The sequence below is a fragment of the Mirounga leonina genome, unplaced genomic scaffold (genome assembly GCF_011800145.1).
Source record: "Mirounga leonina isolate KUSES-001 unplaced genomic scaffold, KU_Mleo_1.0 Mir_165, whole genome shotgun sequence".
Lineage (NCBI taxonomy): Eukaryota > Metazoa > Chordata > Mammalia > Carnivora > Phocidae > Mirounga > Mirounga leonina.
In genome coordinates this window covers 4680376-4699073 of record NW_023270415.1, presented here as the reverse complement: position 1 = coordinate 4699073, position 18698 = coordinate 4680376, and the positions used below count along the sequence as shown (strand labels likewise).

Genomic DNA, 18698 nt, shown 5'->3' with positions numbered 1-18698 from the left:
GATTTTACTGGTTTTCTTATATCTGTATTACTGGTATTTTTTCTTGAAATTTTTTATGTTGGTGATCTTTTTAGAACAATGAACCAATCTAGTATGTATACATTGTCATAATATAGAGAAATTTTTTTTATAACAACCAGATGTAGAATGCTATTTGCATTCATCTTGCAAAATACATAAACATATATATACTTATTTACACATAAATATACATATATAATATTTTAATATTATATTGTATTACATAATATATGATATATAATATAAGTGATAATATGTAATCCACACACCTTCCTATTTTTATTTAAACTTCTCATTTTTTTAATATCTCCTTAATGACATTATTTTCAAATTCAATTTTTGGGACTATACTTACTCTTGTGTCCAATATTCAACAGTGCTAAGATTAAGTTATTGCTTTAATTATGTCATATAAATTCTTATACTTTTAATATTCTTAAAAATGAACTAAATAATATGGATATGCTCAATTATTTTTCTTATGTGAGTTTTTAATATCCATGATCATTTTTATTAGCATTTTGTTTTCTTTACCTTAAACTTCTTAAACCATCATCTGGAGAAGATTAAATATGTTGAAGATTATCGACTCTACTTTAAGTGAAAAGCTTTCTTTGTCTATAATATTCAACTTGATAGAATTCTCACACACCGAAGAGCTATAGAAAAAACATGAGTTATTTTTCACTGAAATCTTACTGAGAGTTCAATTCTTGCTTTAAGAAATCTCCATAAGGATGTGATGATATTTACTTCATTTTAATGTTTCACATTAAAGCAAGGTGGCTGAAAAGATAGGCATTTCTTACCTTTCTGAAGATGACAAATTACTAACAGAGTTCAATCCCATTTGAATCAATGTTGTAAAAAAAAGGAAATATTTCACATAGCTTTACTAGATTTTTGGAATGCCTTAGTTCCCTAAATAATACTGTTATTGTTTCTGGAAACTTTGCTTCAGGATAATTACCTACTCTTCTGCAATGGACAGTATCATGTGGACACTGTATAGCATTTTTATTGTCTTGGAAGTTTCTGTAATGTCATTTGTATGAGATCATTCCTAACTTCAAAGTCTGTTTGATACTTTTAATCATGGAATTGATTTTCAAAGCCATACAGGGTAGACAAGCTGGAGATGACTTTGTTGAATCATCCATTCTTGGTGCTGTACAGAGGGTTGACAGTGCAATTAACTCCACACGAAGACATTTGTTTTCACAGTAAGAATTTATTTCATTTTGATTACAAAATTGTTTTCACTTCAGTCCTACTTGGTTTTTATAATCTCCATAAATCACAGCAGGCATCGTGCATAAGATTGCCAAAAGCGGGTGTTTTCTTCAGTCTGTGTGTGTGTTATCACCCTCTGGGCTACCCACCATTGCCAGCTCAGTCTTAAAGAAAATGAAACTTGCTCCCCACAGAATCTAAATGGCATTAGTTTACATCACAGATCCACTCTATGTGGTCCCATGATAGGTATCAGGTAATGGGCTCTGTTAGGTCAGCATCCACCAGGGTCAGACCCAGTCCTCCTGCCAATCCAGGAATTGAGAGTGATTGTCAAGTTGAACACATCTGGTCATAAACTGGTAGCTCACAGATGAAAGTTTTGTTTAGGATATGTAGTACTTTGGTTATTTTAATTTGAACCAGAACATCTTTAGAGTAGTGAAGCCTTCAGGTTCTATAAAGTCCCCATCAGTCCTGATGGAGGTACAAAGGATGCAGTTTTGCATCACCTGAACATATTAATGAAAACATGACTGTTGTCTTTAAAGTCAAATGAAGTATACACCCAGTCTTTGCAGCTGTTGGTCTAAAAGGAATATCTTATAATGCCATAATCAAGTATAGCTCTGTTCTTGCATACCCACAACAGCATGGCTCGCTGATCGTGGACTTGTGTTCTAGAGACATATAGCTTATTTATATCCTTATAGTGATTCCTCACTTCATCACTTCCTATCTGGGTGACCTTGGGCAAGTAACTAAGCATCTTAGTACCTCACACTTCTTGCCTGTAAAATGGAGATAGCAATAGAATCTGTTTCATGGACATACTTGTTAGGAAGATTGAATAAGTTAATACAGATAGTGTCTCAACAGTGTCTGCCACATAGAAAGGGCTTAATTAAAGTGAGCTATTAATATCATTACTATTCTATGATCTAAAGTTATTACGATTTCTGATGTAGAGGACCAGACACGCCTTCGCTGACCAAAATCTCTAAAATAGTTTCACATTCTCAGTGACTAATATTCTTTTAACTTAATTAGTTTAATTCCTCAATGCATATGCTGGTTGCTAGGCTTGGTACATAGAATATAAAGATGTATAAGGCACTATCTCATCCCTGACAGTCTTTTTGTAGCAGAAGAGACAATATGTCAACAATTTAAGTACATCTTGTTGTGTATGTAATAGATGTATGTGAGCATACAGACGTAATTGAGAAGGTGGTAGTTTGTCAGAGTTACCAGGGAGACTTTTTGGGGAGAACAATGCCTGAGCTGGGTTTTAAACGTGAGTGGGAATTTCCAGCATCTTCCAGGCAGTTACATTTGAGGAAAGAGAATACAGACAGTGCCAATGTCCAGAAACTGAGTGTCTTGCATACTGTTTCAGAGGGTTTACTGAGCCCCCTCAGACCTATGTGTGGACCCCACAAGCTTATAACTTTCACCATAAATGTTGCCTTTTATAGAAAACTGTTCTTTAAATCATTGATTCATTAAAAATATATCTTTTGAGTTCAGCACTGTCACTGGCATTTGGGTTTCACTCATTAATAAAGTAGGAAAAGAACTCTCAGCTCCCCCTGTGAAGCTTATTTTCTGGTGGTGAAGCTTTTCTTCTTGATTGTTTGGGAAATGTATTCGTAAATGCACAGTGAGATTCATGGATTCTGCAGTTTTGCCTTGTGAACAGTAATGTCTTTTGTCATTTGCAGGAAACCTCGCACCCCTAGTGATCTGCTGGCTCAGTTTCATTATCCGTATGACCCGTTTACTGTAGAGACAGCAAGAGCTGGAGAGATTTTTGAGCACACATTTCTGCTGATCCAGGAACACGTGAAGCAGGGGCTCACTGTTGATTTGGAGGGCAGAGGTCAGCTTCTGGGGTGCATTCTGTTCTCAGCCTACTGTCAGTAGCAAAATTGATCACCCCTCAGTTTTTAATCTCCAAATCACCATGTGATATAGAAATTAATTTACCATTTTACCAAATGAATGCAGATGTTTCTCGTAAGAAGTATAATTCAAAAGAAAGGATGATAAATATATATTCAAACTTGTCAACTTCTAGCAGCTATCTACGTCAAGTAAATCTAGGGGGCCCATTTTAGGTGGACGTTTTGAATCCAAAAGATATTACTCTTTCCTATGAAAAAGGCTTTAGTCCTAGGGTAATGTTCCTCTCCTTGTTATTGGAATCACCTAAACCATTCAGTGAATTTATTTGAATTCCTTGCTCTACTATAACGTATGTATCCCTCCCAAATCATTTTTGTTGTTGTTGCTATACTGAAGTTCTCATGTACTTTTCCCAAAACCAGACATTTATTTAGTAAATGTCAAATGAGAATGATTTAGAAATCTTTCAGATTTTCTAAGTCTTTCTCTTTAAAGTGAAGTAAAAATATGATCCTTTGCTATACACTATTTGTTCTGTGAGCACAACAGCAACTTCTAGAGGTTTACCCTTTCTTTACTCCCCTTCAGAAAATAACCCCCCCCCCCCCAAAAAAAGAAAAGAAACCAAGATACAGTGCACAAGCCCCTTTCTGTGTGTGGCTTACCCATTAGGTGCCCTATACAATTACTCAAAAAGCTCTATTTAATAGCTCCTAATGATCCATTATGTCTTGGGTTTTGGAGTTTCCTTAACTAAAATATCCAAGTGAAATTTCCATATAGTCCATATTAGCGCTTGAATCAAATTTCTGGCTGTTTAATTCTGAGTCTTACCAGGGATGAGTTAGCTGTGGTCAGGTCTGCAAAAAGCCCAGCTCCAGGTCAGGACAAAGGGCCTTTGAGTTCTCTTCTCACACATATCTATTGGAAGAAACAATTTTCAATAATAACTTAATCTAAATTCATAACTAGAGAATAAGCAATCAATATCTACAGAGATTTAACTTTGCTAAAATATACATCCATTGTTTTTGGTGTTCATTACCAAACTGAGTATACATTCTCATCTAAAATATTCAAGAACTTTAACACAATTTTCTCAAGAAAAAAACATTATGTTGTTCTACCTCTCTTTTATTATTTGTAAAGCTAAAGGACTTTATTTATTTTTTTTCCCTCCAGGATCATTTTGCCCTAAAAGTGAACCCAGGATCTATGTCTTTATATACAGAAAGATTATTGTATTTATGCAAGATTAAGATCTCTCAGTGTCCAGCCAGACAGAGACCAGCTTACACAGATAAAGGACAAATGGTCCTGGTATCATTAGCCAGTTTCTGATGATTAAGTGGGGATGATAACTCTTACCAGCAAGACTTAGTGAATAGTTTCTGCAGATTTAGGACTATGCTGCAATTTTAAGCTCTGTTAAAACAGTGGCTCCCAAACACCTCCAGGTTGTATTGCACATTCCCTGGGGGATGACAGCTTGTGGTAGTTTACAAGTAACTGCTTAATCCGTTCATATCAACTATCATGCAGGTTAATATTCACACCACCACACTAGCACATTTTAGACCCTGTCTTCTAGGAGCATAAAACCTGAAAGAAAGAATTCTGAAATGGGAAAAAAAAAATATTACAATCTTGTGATGAGGACTTACCAAATCCTTACCAACATTATATGGGTAAAGTCACAGAATTAGGAGTTTGGTGGAAACTGGGACATTTCTCTCCTTTTCTGTTCGTTCTAGCAGTCATTGCTCATAAGAGAAGCATCACTAAGTAACCCCCCTTTTAATTAAAACTTTTGGTTTTGTCCTAATGAAATGTGGTGGATGTAGGAAAGATTTCTGCCCGCCTAGAGTGGCCCATCCTTACGGCACCTGGGCTTGAGGTTCCCCCTCTCACTCCACCTCAAGAACAGCTCTCTTCATTGCCCTTGCTGTTCCGTGTTTCAGAGTTCCGCTACAATGACTTGGTGTCCCCGCACTACCTCAGCCTCATAGCCAATATATCTGGATGTACAGCCCACAGGCAGGTGCCCAACTGCTCTGACATGTGTTTCCATCAGAAGTACCGAGCCCAGGACGGAACGTGCAACAACCTGCAGCACCCCATGTGGGGTGCATCCCTGACCGCCTTTGAGCGCATCCTGAAGCCTGCCTACGAGAACGGCTTCAACCTGCCGCGTGGGGTCAGCCGTCAGGCCCTGTCAGGCCGGTATCCCCTCCCACCACCCAGGCTGGTCTCCACAGAGCTGGCAGCCACGGCCACAGTCACCCCTGACCATAGATACACACACATGCTCATGCAGTGGGGCCAATTTTTAGACCACGATCTGGACCACACAGTGCCTGCATTGAGCACGTCTCGCTTCTCTGATGGGCGGCCGTGTAGCTCGGTGTGTACCAATGATCCTCCTTGCTTCCCCATCATCATTCCTGACACTGACCCCCGAGGGACCCGAGCACCGTGCATGTTCTTTGCACGCTCCAGCCCCGTGTGTGGCAGTGGCATGACCTCCTTGGTGATGAATTCAGTCTACGCGAGAGAACAGATTAACCAACTCACAGCCTATATAGATGCCTCTAATGTCTATGGGAGCTCGGAGAGGGAATCCCAAGTTCTCCGAGACTACTCAGAGCCTCGGGGACTGCTGAGGACAGGCTTGCCGTGGGTGCCGTCCGGAAAGCCCTTACTGCCCTTTTCTGCGGGCCCACCCACTGAGTGCACAGGGTGGGAGCAGGGTAGCCGCAGCCCCTGTTTCCTGGCTGGGGACCACAGGGCCAATGAGCAGCTGGCCCTCACAGCCATGCACACCTTGTGGTTTCGGGAACACAACAGGGTCGCCATGGAGCTGTCTGCCCTGAACCCCCACTGGGATGGAGACACCCTTTATCATGAAGCCAGGAAGATTGTGGGTGCTCAGCTGCAGCACATCACCTACAGCCACTGGCTGCCCAAGATTCTGGGGGAATCTGGCATGAAGATGCTGCGGGATTACCAGGGCTACAACCCCAATGTGAATGCAGGGATCATTAACTCTTTTGCTACTGCAGCCTTCAGATTTGGTCACACGTTAATCAATCCTATTCTTTACCGACTGAATGACACCTTTGGAGAAATCCCTGAAGGCCACCTTCCACTCCATAAAGCTTTCTTTTCACCCTCCAGAATAATCGAGGAAGGTGGGATAGATCCACTCCTTCGGGGGCTATTTGGTGTGGCCGCTAAATTGCGGATGCCCTCCCAACTGCTCAGTTTAGAGCTGACTGAGAAGCTGTTCTCCACCGCCCACTCTGTGGCCCTGGATTTGGCTGCCACCAACATTCAAAGGGGGCGAGACCACGGGATCCCTCCCTATGCTGACTTCAGAGTTTTCTGCAATCTGACTTCTGTTGAAAATTTTGAGGATCTTCAAAACGAGATTAAAGATTCAGAGATTCGACAAAAACTGAAAAAGTAAGTGTGCAAGTGTTGCTTAGATTTATATATTTCTTGGGAGAGGGAGAAGTGTTACAGTGTGATTGGATTTGGTTGCCTGGGGATGTTATTGCAGAGCCTTTAATAATTGTTATCTTGGGAGAAGCCAAATATTAAAGGAAGGATTTCTAGAGACTAAGCAGTAAACGCCTTTGTCCACCCACTTCCTTTGTAAATGTAAATATTGCTGCCTCCTTGCTAATACTTGCTAGCACATCTCAACTAAGAGAGGTTGGCATGTTTCCTGCATTCCTGCTGTGTGGTAATCCAATCAAGGCCTTTTTATTGATATGATAATGTCACAAGTTGGCTTTTTTAGGCAGAGCAAAGTAGTGAAATGAAAACAGAAATTAGTTTTTGTCAAAAGAACAAATAATTCTAAATTTATCATCAGAATGTTGAGTCGAGGCTTATTCACTACATCATTAGTGCCTTTCAGTAAAGTATTAATATTATGTTCTTTACAGGTGAGATTCAAATTTCCTTTTAACTTACAGGTATGGGATGTTTCCAGGAAACAACTATAACTGCTCTTCATGCTCACCACCCTTCATCCTCCAAAATAGTTAAAAATAATTAAAGAAATGTTTTATTAAGAAGTTTTGTCTATAGTTGGCTAAATATTGAAGACTAACATGTTTACTAATAGCTTATGGTATATTAATGTGCAATCTTTCAGAGAAGCTTAAAATTGCAAATTATGGAGCTAATTGTCAACATGAGGCCTTTATTTTGTAATACTAAGGGTATGAATGTTTTTATGCCACTAGAATTTGCTTCATACTTATGTAGAATATTAGACTAAGTAAATGTATAATATATGTAGAACAAATCAGAGTATCATGCAGATTGAATTTGCAAGAACATTGACTTTGGCTTCATAGAGACCTGGTTTAAATCTCCATTCCACCACCTATTAGTACTGAGAGCTTGTGAAAAGTATTTAAACAGTTTTAAATCTCAGAATATCTATAAAATGAAAAAAACACTGCCTCCTTCACAGAGATGTTCAAAGGTGAAATTATATAGAATGTATCAAATACCTAGTTCCATTCTGGTGCATCATAGGTAATCAGTAAGTGTTATCTGTGGATAGATTTATTATAACATTATCGTTTCAGTTGTCAGCATCATTATTAGATTGCACGTATGCTCTGAATCAGCCTTGTGCTAGGCACTGAGACCCGAGATGAAGGAAATAGCATTCTGGAGATCCAGACAGCATGCTGGGATGGCAGGGGGCTGGCAGTAATCTGTGCGGAATGGGCTGTTACAGAGATGGGAATTGAATGTTATGGGAACACAGAGCTGAGAAATGGGAGGTACGTGTAAGAGTCACAGCAAACTACTGCTAAAAGATGCCGTTTGATCTGCTCTTGGAATTTTCTGAGTGTGATAGTTGAATGAAGTGGGAACAGCAGGCAGTATCCCAAGGAGAGGGAAGGAAGCAGGAAGGTGTGGGGCTGCATGGCATGAGGAGGTAGAAATGTGACAAGGGGAAGCTTTTAAAGGGCCCTGCATGCCATGCAAGGGAGTTTGATCTTCATCCTGTGTTTAAAGCAGGAGAGTGACTCTAGGAGAGACTTCCCTGTGAAATGCTAACCTGCACAAGATGTCCTGGGAAAAGGAGAAGCTAGCAGCAAGGAATTCCATGGTTTCAGGAATACTCCAGGTGAAGCAAGACAGTGTAGATAGGCTTTTAGCAGTCTGTGCAACACTATCATTATTTTAAATGTTTCCTGTAAGCACATTGTCTACATTGAATAAACCTGGAGGCAAGTCTTGCTTTGCAGTTCGTTGGGGTCCCACTTCTCAATTTGCAGCTAATTTGTAAATTCCCACCAATTACAGAGTAGCAGAAATGTGTTCTTTTAAAATGTTCCCATCACAAAAACTCCTCCTGAGTCCTCTGGCTCTCATGTGCGATGCGGCAGGCTGCTTGTCATCGCCACACACAGCATTAGGCTGGAACATGGATGCGGACTGTCCGCTGCAGGACACGTCCTCCCAGTGGCCAGTGCGAGGCGTGACTGGCCTCCGGGATGGATAGTGGCCCATACACTGCACATTGCGTGTTCACATGCCTGGCTTTCTGTGTGCTCCTTTCAGGCATTTGGAATGTTAACACTGTGTCTTCTGAAACCGCAACAAGGAGTCTTTATCCTTGCTTTGGGGAATTTTTGAACTGCGGGAACTTTGTGCAGCCTGGTGCGTGGCCTCTGCATGAGGACAGCAGGACTGACCAGCATGAGTGGGTGTGGGGAGGCCAGGAAGCCGAGCTACCCTACTTTCCTGTTAGGCTGCCAGGTGATTCATTCAACCGTGAGCACAAAATAGATAAGTTGGAGTTGTGTTTACAGTCTCCATCTTCATATCTGTAGACTGCAGTTTGTCAGGAGCTGATTTCACCAAGGAGGGTGGCATGGCTTTAAATATGACGATTTATACAGTTATTTCTTTACCCTCTCCTGTTACTTGTTACTTCTTCTCCTTTCTGTGTTATTTTGCAAGTGTGGTTTTAAGTTTGTTTCTAAACCACTCCAGTCAAAACTGGAAACAAGTAGAGCATATCATTAAATCAACAAAATAAATACTGCCCTGGAACATTAAAAACTCCATATTTTAGATAATTAGGACAGCTTAAGAATTGGCTAAAGCAGAGAATCATAAAAATAATGCATATGCACGTCTTAGGTATTTTAACTTCACACATTTGAGCGCACATAAAGTCCTGTAACTTGAGCTTTGGGGCAGCAAGTGGGGGTGGGTTGCAAAGTCTGTGTTCTGGTTTTGTCATTGCTGCTTTGATACAGACCTGCTGACTAGAATTCATAAGCTTATGCCCAGGCTGAATCTTTTGTGTGTGTATAAGATTGTTCTGAAAGGGGAATAGGAATTTTCCAGGGAAGTGATGGTATGAATGCACATTCCTTGTACGTGTTTCTGTCATTCCCCCGTAGTTATAGTTACGTAACATGCAACTAATTGGCATTGATGTTTGACTTTCCTTTTGACAACCTTTCCCAAAACACTGAATTTGGTTTTCACAGGAATAAGTAGTCTCCTTTTTTACACAAAGGCCTCATTATTTTATGTAACATTTAATTAAATTACGTAATCCAAATCACAAGTATGACTGTGATAAAAGCAAGTTGGTAAACTCCGCCGACTCCCTGCCGGCAGCTCAACAGACTGCAGCTGCAACTTGGACAGGAGCCCCTAACCCCAGGGTCATTAACTGTCATCTCTGTGGGCCAGAAAGTGAGGATTCTTAGGGAAGAAGAGGTTGTTTAAAATAGCTGATACATGCTGTAGGTAATGGGGGGGATGGAGAGGTGGTGTCAGGAGGCCCAGGTTCCTTCTCTCTGGACAAATTGAGTTGTGCACTCTTGGACGACTTTAGATTAGTTTTTGTTCTCTCAACTGTGAAGTGAGGCTGTTTCACTAAAAAGTCCTTGAGGTCCGGGGCGCCTGGGTGGCTCAGTCATGCAGCGTCTGCCTTTGGCTTAGGTCATGATCCCAGGTCCTGGGATCGAGCCCCGCATCGGGGTCCCTGCTCGGCGGGAAGCCTGCTTCTCCCTCTCCCACTCCCCCTGCTTGTGTTCCCTCTCTAGCTGTCTCTCTCTGTCAAATAAATAAATAAAATCTTAAAAAAAAAAAAAAGTCCTTGAGGTCCTTCTAGATCTAAAATCATATATATAATGACTATGTGATATAATAAAATGATAATTCAGAAGGTGCTCTTTAATTAATAGTTTTAACGCACACATAATATCTTCATATTCCAGAATATATCCCCTCATCTTTATGTGTCATCAGGTGTACAAAGCTAATGATTTTTCTTCACTTCACTTAATTTTGAAGGCTTGTGTCAGTTTACCACCCAGGAGTAAAATCTGATTTTCCTTGTACCTTCACACTGGATCTTTTAGGTAGCTTTAAAAAGCCAGAACAACATGTGGAAACCATGCTACAACTTTCCTCTTGAATCACCAACAGTTTTGCCATGAGGAATACCTGGTCTGTCACAAGAAAGCCACATTGGGACATTGTTTTAGTCCGCTTTCAGTTCATTTCAGTAAGATTGGTGAGATACTTTGGATTCTCCTCAAGGAGCTCAGGGCCTGGGATGTGGGGGACTCACAAGCCACATAACCCTGTCATGTCACATGTGGAGCAGTGGGATCTAGGAAATCAGGACGTATTCCTTCAGGAAGGTGGTGTCAAAGTTCCGTCCTCCATATTGTTTTCCACAGCGGCTGCATCAATTTACCTTTCCATCAACAGTGCGCCAGGGTTCCTTTTTCTCCATATCCTCACCAACACTTATTATTTCTTGTCTTTTCGATGTGACCCATTCTGACAGGTGTGAGGTGATATCTCATTGTGGTTTTGATTTGCATTTCCCTGATGATGAGTGATGTTGAGCATACAAACTGGCAAACCACTCTTAAACAGAGAACAAACTTCTTCTTTGCCGATTTGGATGCCTTTTATTATGCAGAGAAAGGGCAACCCTCCTACACTGTTGGTGGGAATGCAAGCTGGTGCAGCTACTCTGGAAAACAGTATGGAGGTTCCTCAAAAAGTTGAAAATAGACCTACCATACGATCCAGCAATGGCACTACTGGGTATTTACCCCAAAGATAGAAATGTAGGGATCTGAAGGGGTACGTGCACCCCGATGTTAATAGCAGCAATGTCTACAATAGCCAAACTGTGGAAAGAGCCAAGATGTCCATCGACAGATGAATGGATAAAGAAGAAGTGGTATATATATACAATGGAGTATTATGCAGCCATCAAAAGGAATGAGATCTTGCCATTTGCAATGACATGGATGGAACTGGAGGGTATTACGCTGAGCGAAATAAGTCAATCAGAGAAAGACATGTATCATATGACCTCACTGATATGAGGAATTCTTAACTCAGGAAACAAACTGAGGGTTGCTGGAGTGGTAGGGGGTGGGAGTGATGGGGTGGCTGGGTGATAGACATTGGGGTGTGTGCTATGATGAGTGCTGTGATTTGTGCAAGACTGTTGAATCACAGATCTGAAACAAATAATACAATATATGTTAAAAAAAAAAAAGAAAAAGATAGCAGTGGGGGAAGAATGAAGGGGGGAAATTGGAGGGGGAGACGAACCATGAGAGACAATGGACTCTGAAAAACAAACTGAGGGTTCTAGAGGGGATGGGGTGGGGGGATGGGTTAGCCTGGTGATGGGTATTAAAGAGGGCACGCTCTGCATGGAGCACTGGGTGTTATGCACAAACAATGAATCATGAAACACTACATGGAAAACTAATAATGCAATGTATGTGATTAACATAACAATAAAGAATTAAAAAAAAAAAACAGAACAAACTAATTGTTGCCAGAGGGGAGGGAGCCGGCAGGATGGGTGAAATAAAGAAAGGAGATTAAGAAGTACAAACTGCCAGTCATAAAATAAATAAGTCATGGAGAATGAAAAGTACAGCGTGGGGAATATAGTCAATAATATTGTAATAACATTGTTTGGTGACTTATCCTGGTGAACACTGGGGAATGCGAAGAATTGCTAAATCACTTTGCTGTACACCTGAAATGCATATAACATTGCATGTTAACTATACTTCAACACAAAACAAAACAGACCCAAAACAACTCAGTCTTAACAGAGGAGTGGCGATTACCCATGAGAGACTGTCATCTGAGAGGGCAGACCGAGGTCATTCGAGATATAAGAAATACGGAGGAAAGACCTGGCAGGCAGGCACCAGAGCTAGGGTGATAAGCAGGAGAAAGTGGAAGCCCTTGGTTTTGCGGGCTTGTAGGACGCCCTGCATGGAAGCGTCTAATCCTAGAATTAGCATCTGACCCATCCCACTCCAAAGATATTAAGACTTATGGGTGAAATGGACCCTTTTTTCCTAAGTGAAATTGTAGACAGAGCCCGGATAGATAAAAGGGAGATCAACAAGAGTTCTAGAAGAAGCAAACAGGAGCAGTGCCAAACCCTTTGACTTCCATTGTGCTCACTTCACTTCTCTTGGACACGAAGACCTACAGCCTTTGCTAGGATTGTGAAATGCACAGGCTTCTTACTTCTTTCAGTACCAAGAGCTGCAGGAATTTCTTTCTTTCTTTTTCTCCTCCCTCTCTCCCTCCTTCCCTCCTTTCCTTCCCTCCTTCCCTCCTTCCTTTCCTTTCTCTCTTTCTTGTCAAAAATGTTTAAGTTTTCAAAGAGTTGTTTAAAGACCATATGAAAATGAGTCATTTCTTTTTTATAGGATTATTTTTGCTCTAAAAAATCATGCTATATTCTTTGCAAAACATATAATGAGCTGATTGTGAGGATTAATTATCCATTGAGTGGTGAACATAAATTCTCAAACAGAGAGAGGCCATTTTGATGACTATTTTTGAATCCCCTTTTGAAAATATAGTGTGTGGATTTTTTGTGGGTATGGTTACTTTTGTTCTTTAATAAATGCAAGGTTATTCATCTCCCATTATCACAGGGATGTGCAGCTGCTTCAGCTTTTTTAAATAATAGCTTACAATTCACCAGTTAAGTAATTTATATTCAGTACATGCACCTATCTCATACCTGCTTCATTTGATACTATTAAAGAAACAAAAACACTTAGTTTCTCCCCTTTTTCCACCCTAAGGTTCCACAAGGTCAAACTCTGCAATGTCTGTCTCTGTCCTGACACCTGAGGGACGTTGGTCACCTTTCTCATGGCTTGGCCTTCCTTCCTCAAGATTCCTGGCTCTCATTCTTCTAGATGTTTCTCAACTTCCATATTCGTACCTGCCTTAAAGGACGTTTCATCAACATCATCCCTTTACCTTTATAAAATGGTTAGTATGTTAGCAACTTCAGTTGCTGTGAAACAATGATTCTTAGCCATTTCCTGTTAGACCATTTTAAAAATCTGCTAGAAGCTATGAATCTTCTTTTGCAGAGAAATACAGCAAAATTACCCACTCCAAATTTTGCACATATTTTTTGAGGACTCAGATTCCTACAGCCACCTGTGGACACTCTTCTCCCATTGATTTAACAAATATTTATTTGGCACCCATATTCATTTAGCACCCCTCTTTCCCCCTAGGACTTACCACATGTGTGCAATGGGTACTCCTCCACCTCATATCTCGAAATGGTTGTTCCCTTTGCCAAAAACGGCCCCAAACTTGAAACTACCATCTGTTCTTAGTCCTTGTTCAACTGTCCTTGTCTCTTATCCCTTTTGGAGGGAGTGACTTTGTTCTTTCAGTTACAGAAGGATGCTAGACTGTTTAAATATAGCCAGGCCTCCAGAGGACCAGCATTTTCTTTCCACCTCTTATCTCTGCTTCTTTCTGTTCAGGATTTATTTTTTGTCCTCCCTCAGCTCTCTTATCTCCTGTTTTATACATATGGCGCACCACAGACGACTCTCTCTTAGCTCCCAAGGTCACATACAGCATTTCATGGCATAGCTAGCACAAGATGCCCGAGTATCACATTTCTCCAAACAATAATTTTAGAAATATACCATCTTATACAATTATACAAAGTCATATTGCTTGACTCTAAATGCCATTTTCAGAGCCTTCCTTCTCCTGGTCATTTTCATGCCATCACTTTTCTGCCTTTCTAGAGAACATATTAATTTAATGACAGGGTTCCAAGAGTATGTCCTTCTTGGTGGCAGATAAATTGTCTAATTTATCTTTCAGTCCCCAGAGCTGAGCACATGGCCAAGCGAAGTGTAGCAGCTCAGTAGACACTGGATGGTCTGTTAAGGGAAGTGTGGCAGCCTGGTGAGGCTCATTTGAGTTCCCCAAGGGCCCTGGATTTGGAAACTATTCTCAGTTTGAACCCCCTGACCGGATGAAGTTTTCTTAGGTGTAAATTAGGTTTTTACACTTATCCATCCATACCAATTCATTTTTTCATCAAATATTTAGAGGCCTCAATTAACTATGGTGTATACTAATTTTATATACAAAGAAATGAAAACTTACAGCACAGCAAATCACATATGTGTTTGATTCTTGCATTACCTTAACCCCAATTTCAAAAAATTAAAAACTCATTCAATCAACCCTGTAGCCCTGAAATAAGGAAAACACAGGACTGAGCAAATAAAAGGTGACAAGAAGCCAGTTAAAAATCAGGTTGTCAGTCAGTTATACCCAGAGGTCCAGTTCTCAGAAGGCACTCAAGACCATTCATTTAGTAAAAATGGAATGCAAAATAATTAACTCAACACTTTAAAGCATGACATTTAATGACATTTAATTTAGCATCAGTTTTGTAGATTTTATAGTGGTGAGTCTTAGTAACTGTGTTTTAGAAATGAATTTCTTTCAGAATCTGCTTTTTTCCTACCTTTGAAAATTGATGCTGTATTAGAATATTTTACAATGATAATCATTCAAATGAAGAAATTTATACTGTATTATACTATATATATTATACTAGTGCATACTAATATTATCCCATAATTGTTATGATCATATGCAAGATAATATTATAATAAATACTTTATAGAAAACTTTATAATGAACAAAATATGTGCTTCATTTTATTTTTAAACTCTATTTTGCCAAAAATTATATATCTGGATGCAGTTTAATGTATTTTGTCTAAATTCCCCAAATCTGACTAAACTAAAATTTCTAGTCATATGATGGCTGTAACACACAATAAGATGCATGTTTTGAGTGTACAGTGTGATGACTTTGAACAGTATTCATACCTGCATAATCATCACCCAGTAAAGACAACATTTCCTCTCCTCAGAAACTTACCTCATGCTTCTTACAGTTCATTTTCCCACCCATCCCTCCCCGGCGGCCACAGATCATATTTCTATCACTGTTGGTTTTGCCCATTCTAGGACTTCATATAAATGGAATCCTATTGTATGTACTCTTTTAAGCTTGGCTTACCATGTTTTTGAAAATTTATCTAGGTGCCAGATGTATCAATGGATGATCTATTTTCTTGTTAATGTGAGTAGCATTGTTTGTATGAATATACAAATATTTATTTCTTAATTTACCTGAGGTGGCTTTCCAGTTTGGGCTTTCCAGTTTTCATCGATTTTCAGTGATGCTGCCATTAGGACTCATATGCAAGTCTTTTTGTGGATTTATGTATCCGTTTCTGTTGACTACAAGTCCAACAGTGCAATTTCTAGTTTACTTAGGAACTCTATGTTTATTTCTTCCTCAGGTTGGATATTTTCTACTAATTTTCTTTTAAAGTTCACTGACTCTTCTGCCATCTTCAATCTCCTCTTACATACAACAAGTGAAATTTTCATTTCAGTTACACTAGTTCTAAAATTTACAATTTTTATGGTTCCTAATTCTCTCTTGACATTTATCTAAATGTTAACTCATTAAGAACACATCTTATTTAATTTTTTTAATGCATTGATAATAACTGCTTTAATGTCCTTTCTTGATCAATTCAACATCACAGCCATACTTTTGGAGTTGATTACTATTGATTACTTATCTTCTTATGTATGGACCACATTTTTTGTTTCTTTGCCTGTCATAACTTTTAAATGCCTATCAACTACTGTGATTCCACCTTGGACTTGAATAGGCTTTGCTTTATGCTTTGTCTGATTGGAAATGTGGAAAGCTCAAGGTGTTATCCTAACCTCGCTGACTTGGGAGAACCAATCTCCAAGCTCTGTCTCCCATGCAGATGCTACGCTTTAGGCTTTCTTAAAGTAGGTTTTATCCTTGTAAGGTTAGAGCTTATCCTAAAACTTGGTGTGTTGTACCTTGGCTATTTGTCTGGAGTGTTACTAAGGTGTTAAAGGGTTCTTCCTTTAGATGCCAGATGTCAGTAAGACTCAGGTAGTCCCTCCTGCTCAGGTGCTGGCCTGGCCCTTCCCAAGGACTGTGGGGGCCCTCAAGTCAGGGTCTGCCCCACTCCTCACTCTGTTTCAGGAGCTTCAGCTGCTCTGAATTCTGATGGGAACCCCTCAGCACAGCACCACCATGAATTCTAGCATAGCTTTGCTTGAATTCTAGCAACCTGCTTGGCCTGGGGGAAATTTCCCCCAGGCAGAAAGCTGGGCCCTTGTCACAAGTTTCCCTTTCCTCAGTTTCTTGGTTTTATGCTGCCTATTGTCCAGTGTCTGAAAACCAGGCACTCTTATGTTTTGCACTTCTTTATGGTTGTTTGTGATGGAAAGACTAGTCTCCTTATAGTTATAACACCATTGCCAGAAACAGAATCTAACATTCATTCTAACTTATGTAGTTCTTTTCCCCCTACAATTTAGCCTTAGTGCAATTGTTTAAACAAAAGTTTTTACCTTCCTTAAGTCTATATTTTAGGTTTCTCTCTTCTTCCACCTGAATTTTTTCAGCCCTTCTCTATTATCTTTTCCTGCACTACATTCCTGTTTTCTTACAGCTTCCCAGAATTACTTCAGAGCACAAATTAGAGCATATCCCCTCTCTGCTTAAAAACATCATGGGATTTTCTCTTTCCAATTAGGTTAAGAAAAATATTGTACTTGTAGTCTAATTCCTTTAGATTCTGGTACTAATCTAAATTTTCAGCCATGTTCCTTGTTTTCCAAACCAAACCTGGCACTATGCTTTAACTATATTGCTATTCACTTTTTCCCTTTCCCTGAGAATGCCATGATATTTCTGGCATTTATGTCTTTGCATAAGCAATTCCTCCTGCCTGGAAAACACAGATCTCCTTTACCTACTTGGTTAAGACCGCCTCAGTCTTCCAGACTCAGTTCAGGGTTTTTGAATTTTGCTACCCCTGAAGAGCCAACTTTTCTCTCTTTCTCTAAACTTTTCCTCAGTGGTCCGTTAGCACTTTGTTCTTATTTATAGTAAAGTACTTATTGTAACTGTTTACATACTCAACTTTTTCATTAAACTGTGAACATTCTCAAGAAAAATAGCATATCTCTGGGGTGGCTGGGTGGCTCAGTCAGTTAAGCGTCCAACTCTTCGTTTTGGCTGAGGTCATGATCTCAGGGTTGTGGGGTTGAGCTCTGCTCAGCGCAGTCTGTGTGAGATTCTGTCTCCCTCTCCCTCTGCCCCTCCCCTGCTTGCTCTCTCTCTCTTTCTCTAAAATAAATAAATCTTAAAAAAAAAAGAAAAAGAAAAATAGCATATCTCCTTAAACTTTCTATCCTTCATGTCTAACAATGCCTGGTTCTTAGTAAATATTTATTAAAATAGGCAGAGGATTAATGAATAGATTACACAAGGTTTTTTTTTTTTGTTTGTTTGTTTTATTTTGTTTTGGTTTTGAGGTAGTATAATTCTTGTTGCTTTAGATTTTAGGGGTTTGGACCATGTAAATCTTAATAAGTAAATTTAAATTGAAATAAATTTTAATATATTACATAAATAAATTTGAATGTATCTTAAACAACAACTACAAAAAAAATCCCTGTAAAAAAGAAGAGTAATTCATTTGTGATTTTAACATGAATATGACCATTGGGACTTATTTGAAACTCTCTTCCAGTTAAGGAACTAAAATTTGAATTTTAAACAAGCATGCTTATTTTTTCTTATTTCATAAGGACTTCTGATCATGAACAGTCCCCACTGGATAAGCACTTTAAGGACAATAGTAGACTAAAATGTTTTATTAGCTTTTTATTTATTAGCCCAAATCCTAAATAAAATATTTTGGTTAAGTATCAGACCTGATGTGTATAGGTTCATACATGACCTGTCTGTGAAGATCACCTTAAAATGACTGTGGCAAAAACATTCATTAAAATGTTAAAAAATAAAATGTAACCAATAGGTTCTTTCTCAGCTTTCAAGTGGAAAAGTTATTTTTCAGAAGCTAAAAATATGATCAGGTCCCTGTTTTTTTCTACTGTGAGCTAAAGATAGAAAATTGCTTTATAAAAAAAAAAAAGAAAAGAAACTTGCTTTATTACAAGCTCTTGAGGAAAAAGCAGGGCTTATTGGAACGAATGTTTTGACTAACATATCCTTTTTATTTATTTATTTATTTATTTATTTATTTATTTATTTATTTATTT

The 18698-nt window shown here is 39.2% G+C and overlaps 1 protein-coding gene across 1 annotated transcript in view; it reads left to right on the top strand.

Moving 5' to 3' along the window:
- PXDNL (peroxidasin like) overlaps positions 1-18698 on the top strand; it is a 507553-nt gene that overhangs the window by 409882 nt on the left and 78973 nt on the right. The window contains exons 15-17 of the mRNA XM_035011137.1: positions 1136-1244; positions 2979-3136; positions 5124-6627. Coding sequence (XP_034867028.1) covers positions 1136-1244; positions 2979-3136; positions 5124-6627 — 1771 coding nt within the window. The remainder of the gene's footprint in view (positions 1-1135; positions 1245-2978; positions 3137-5123; positions 6628-18698) is intronic.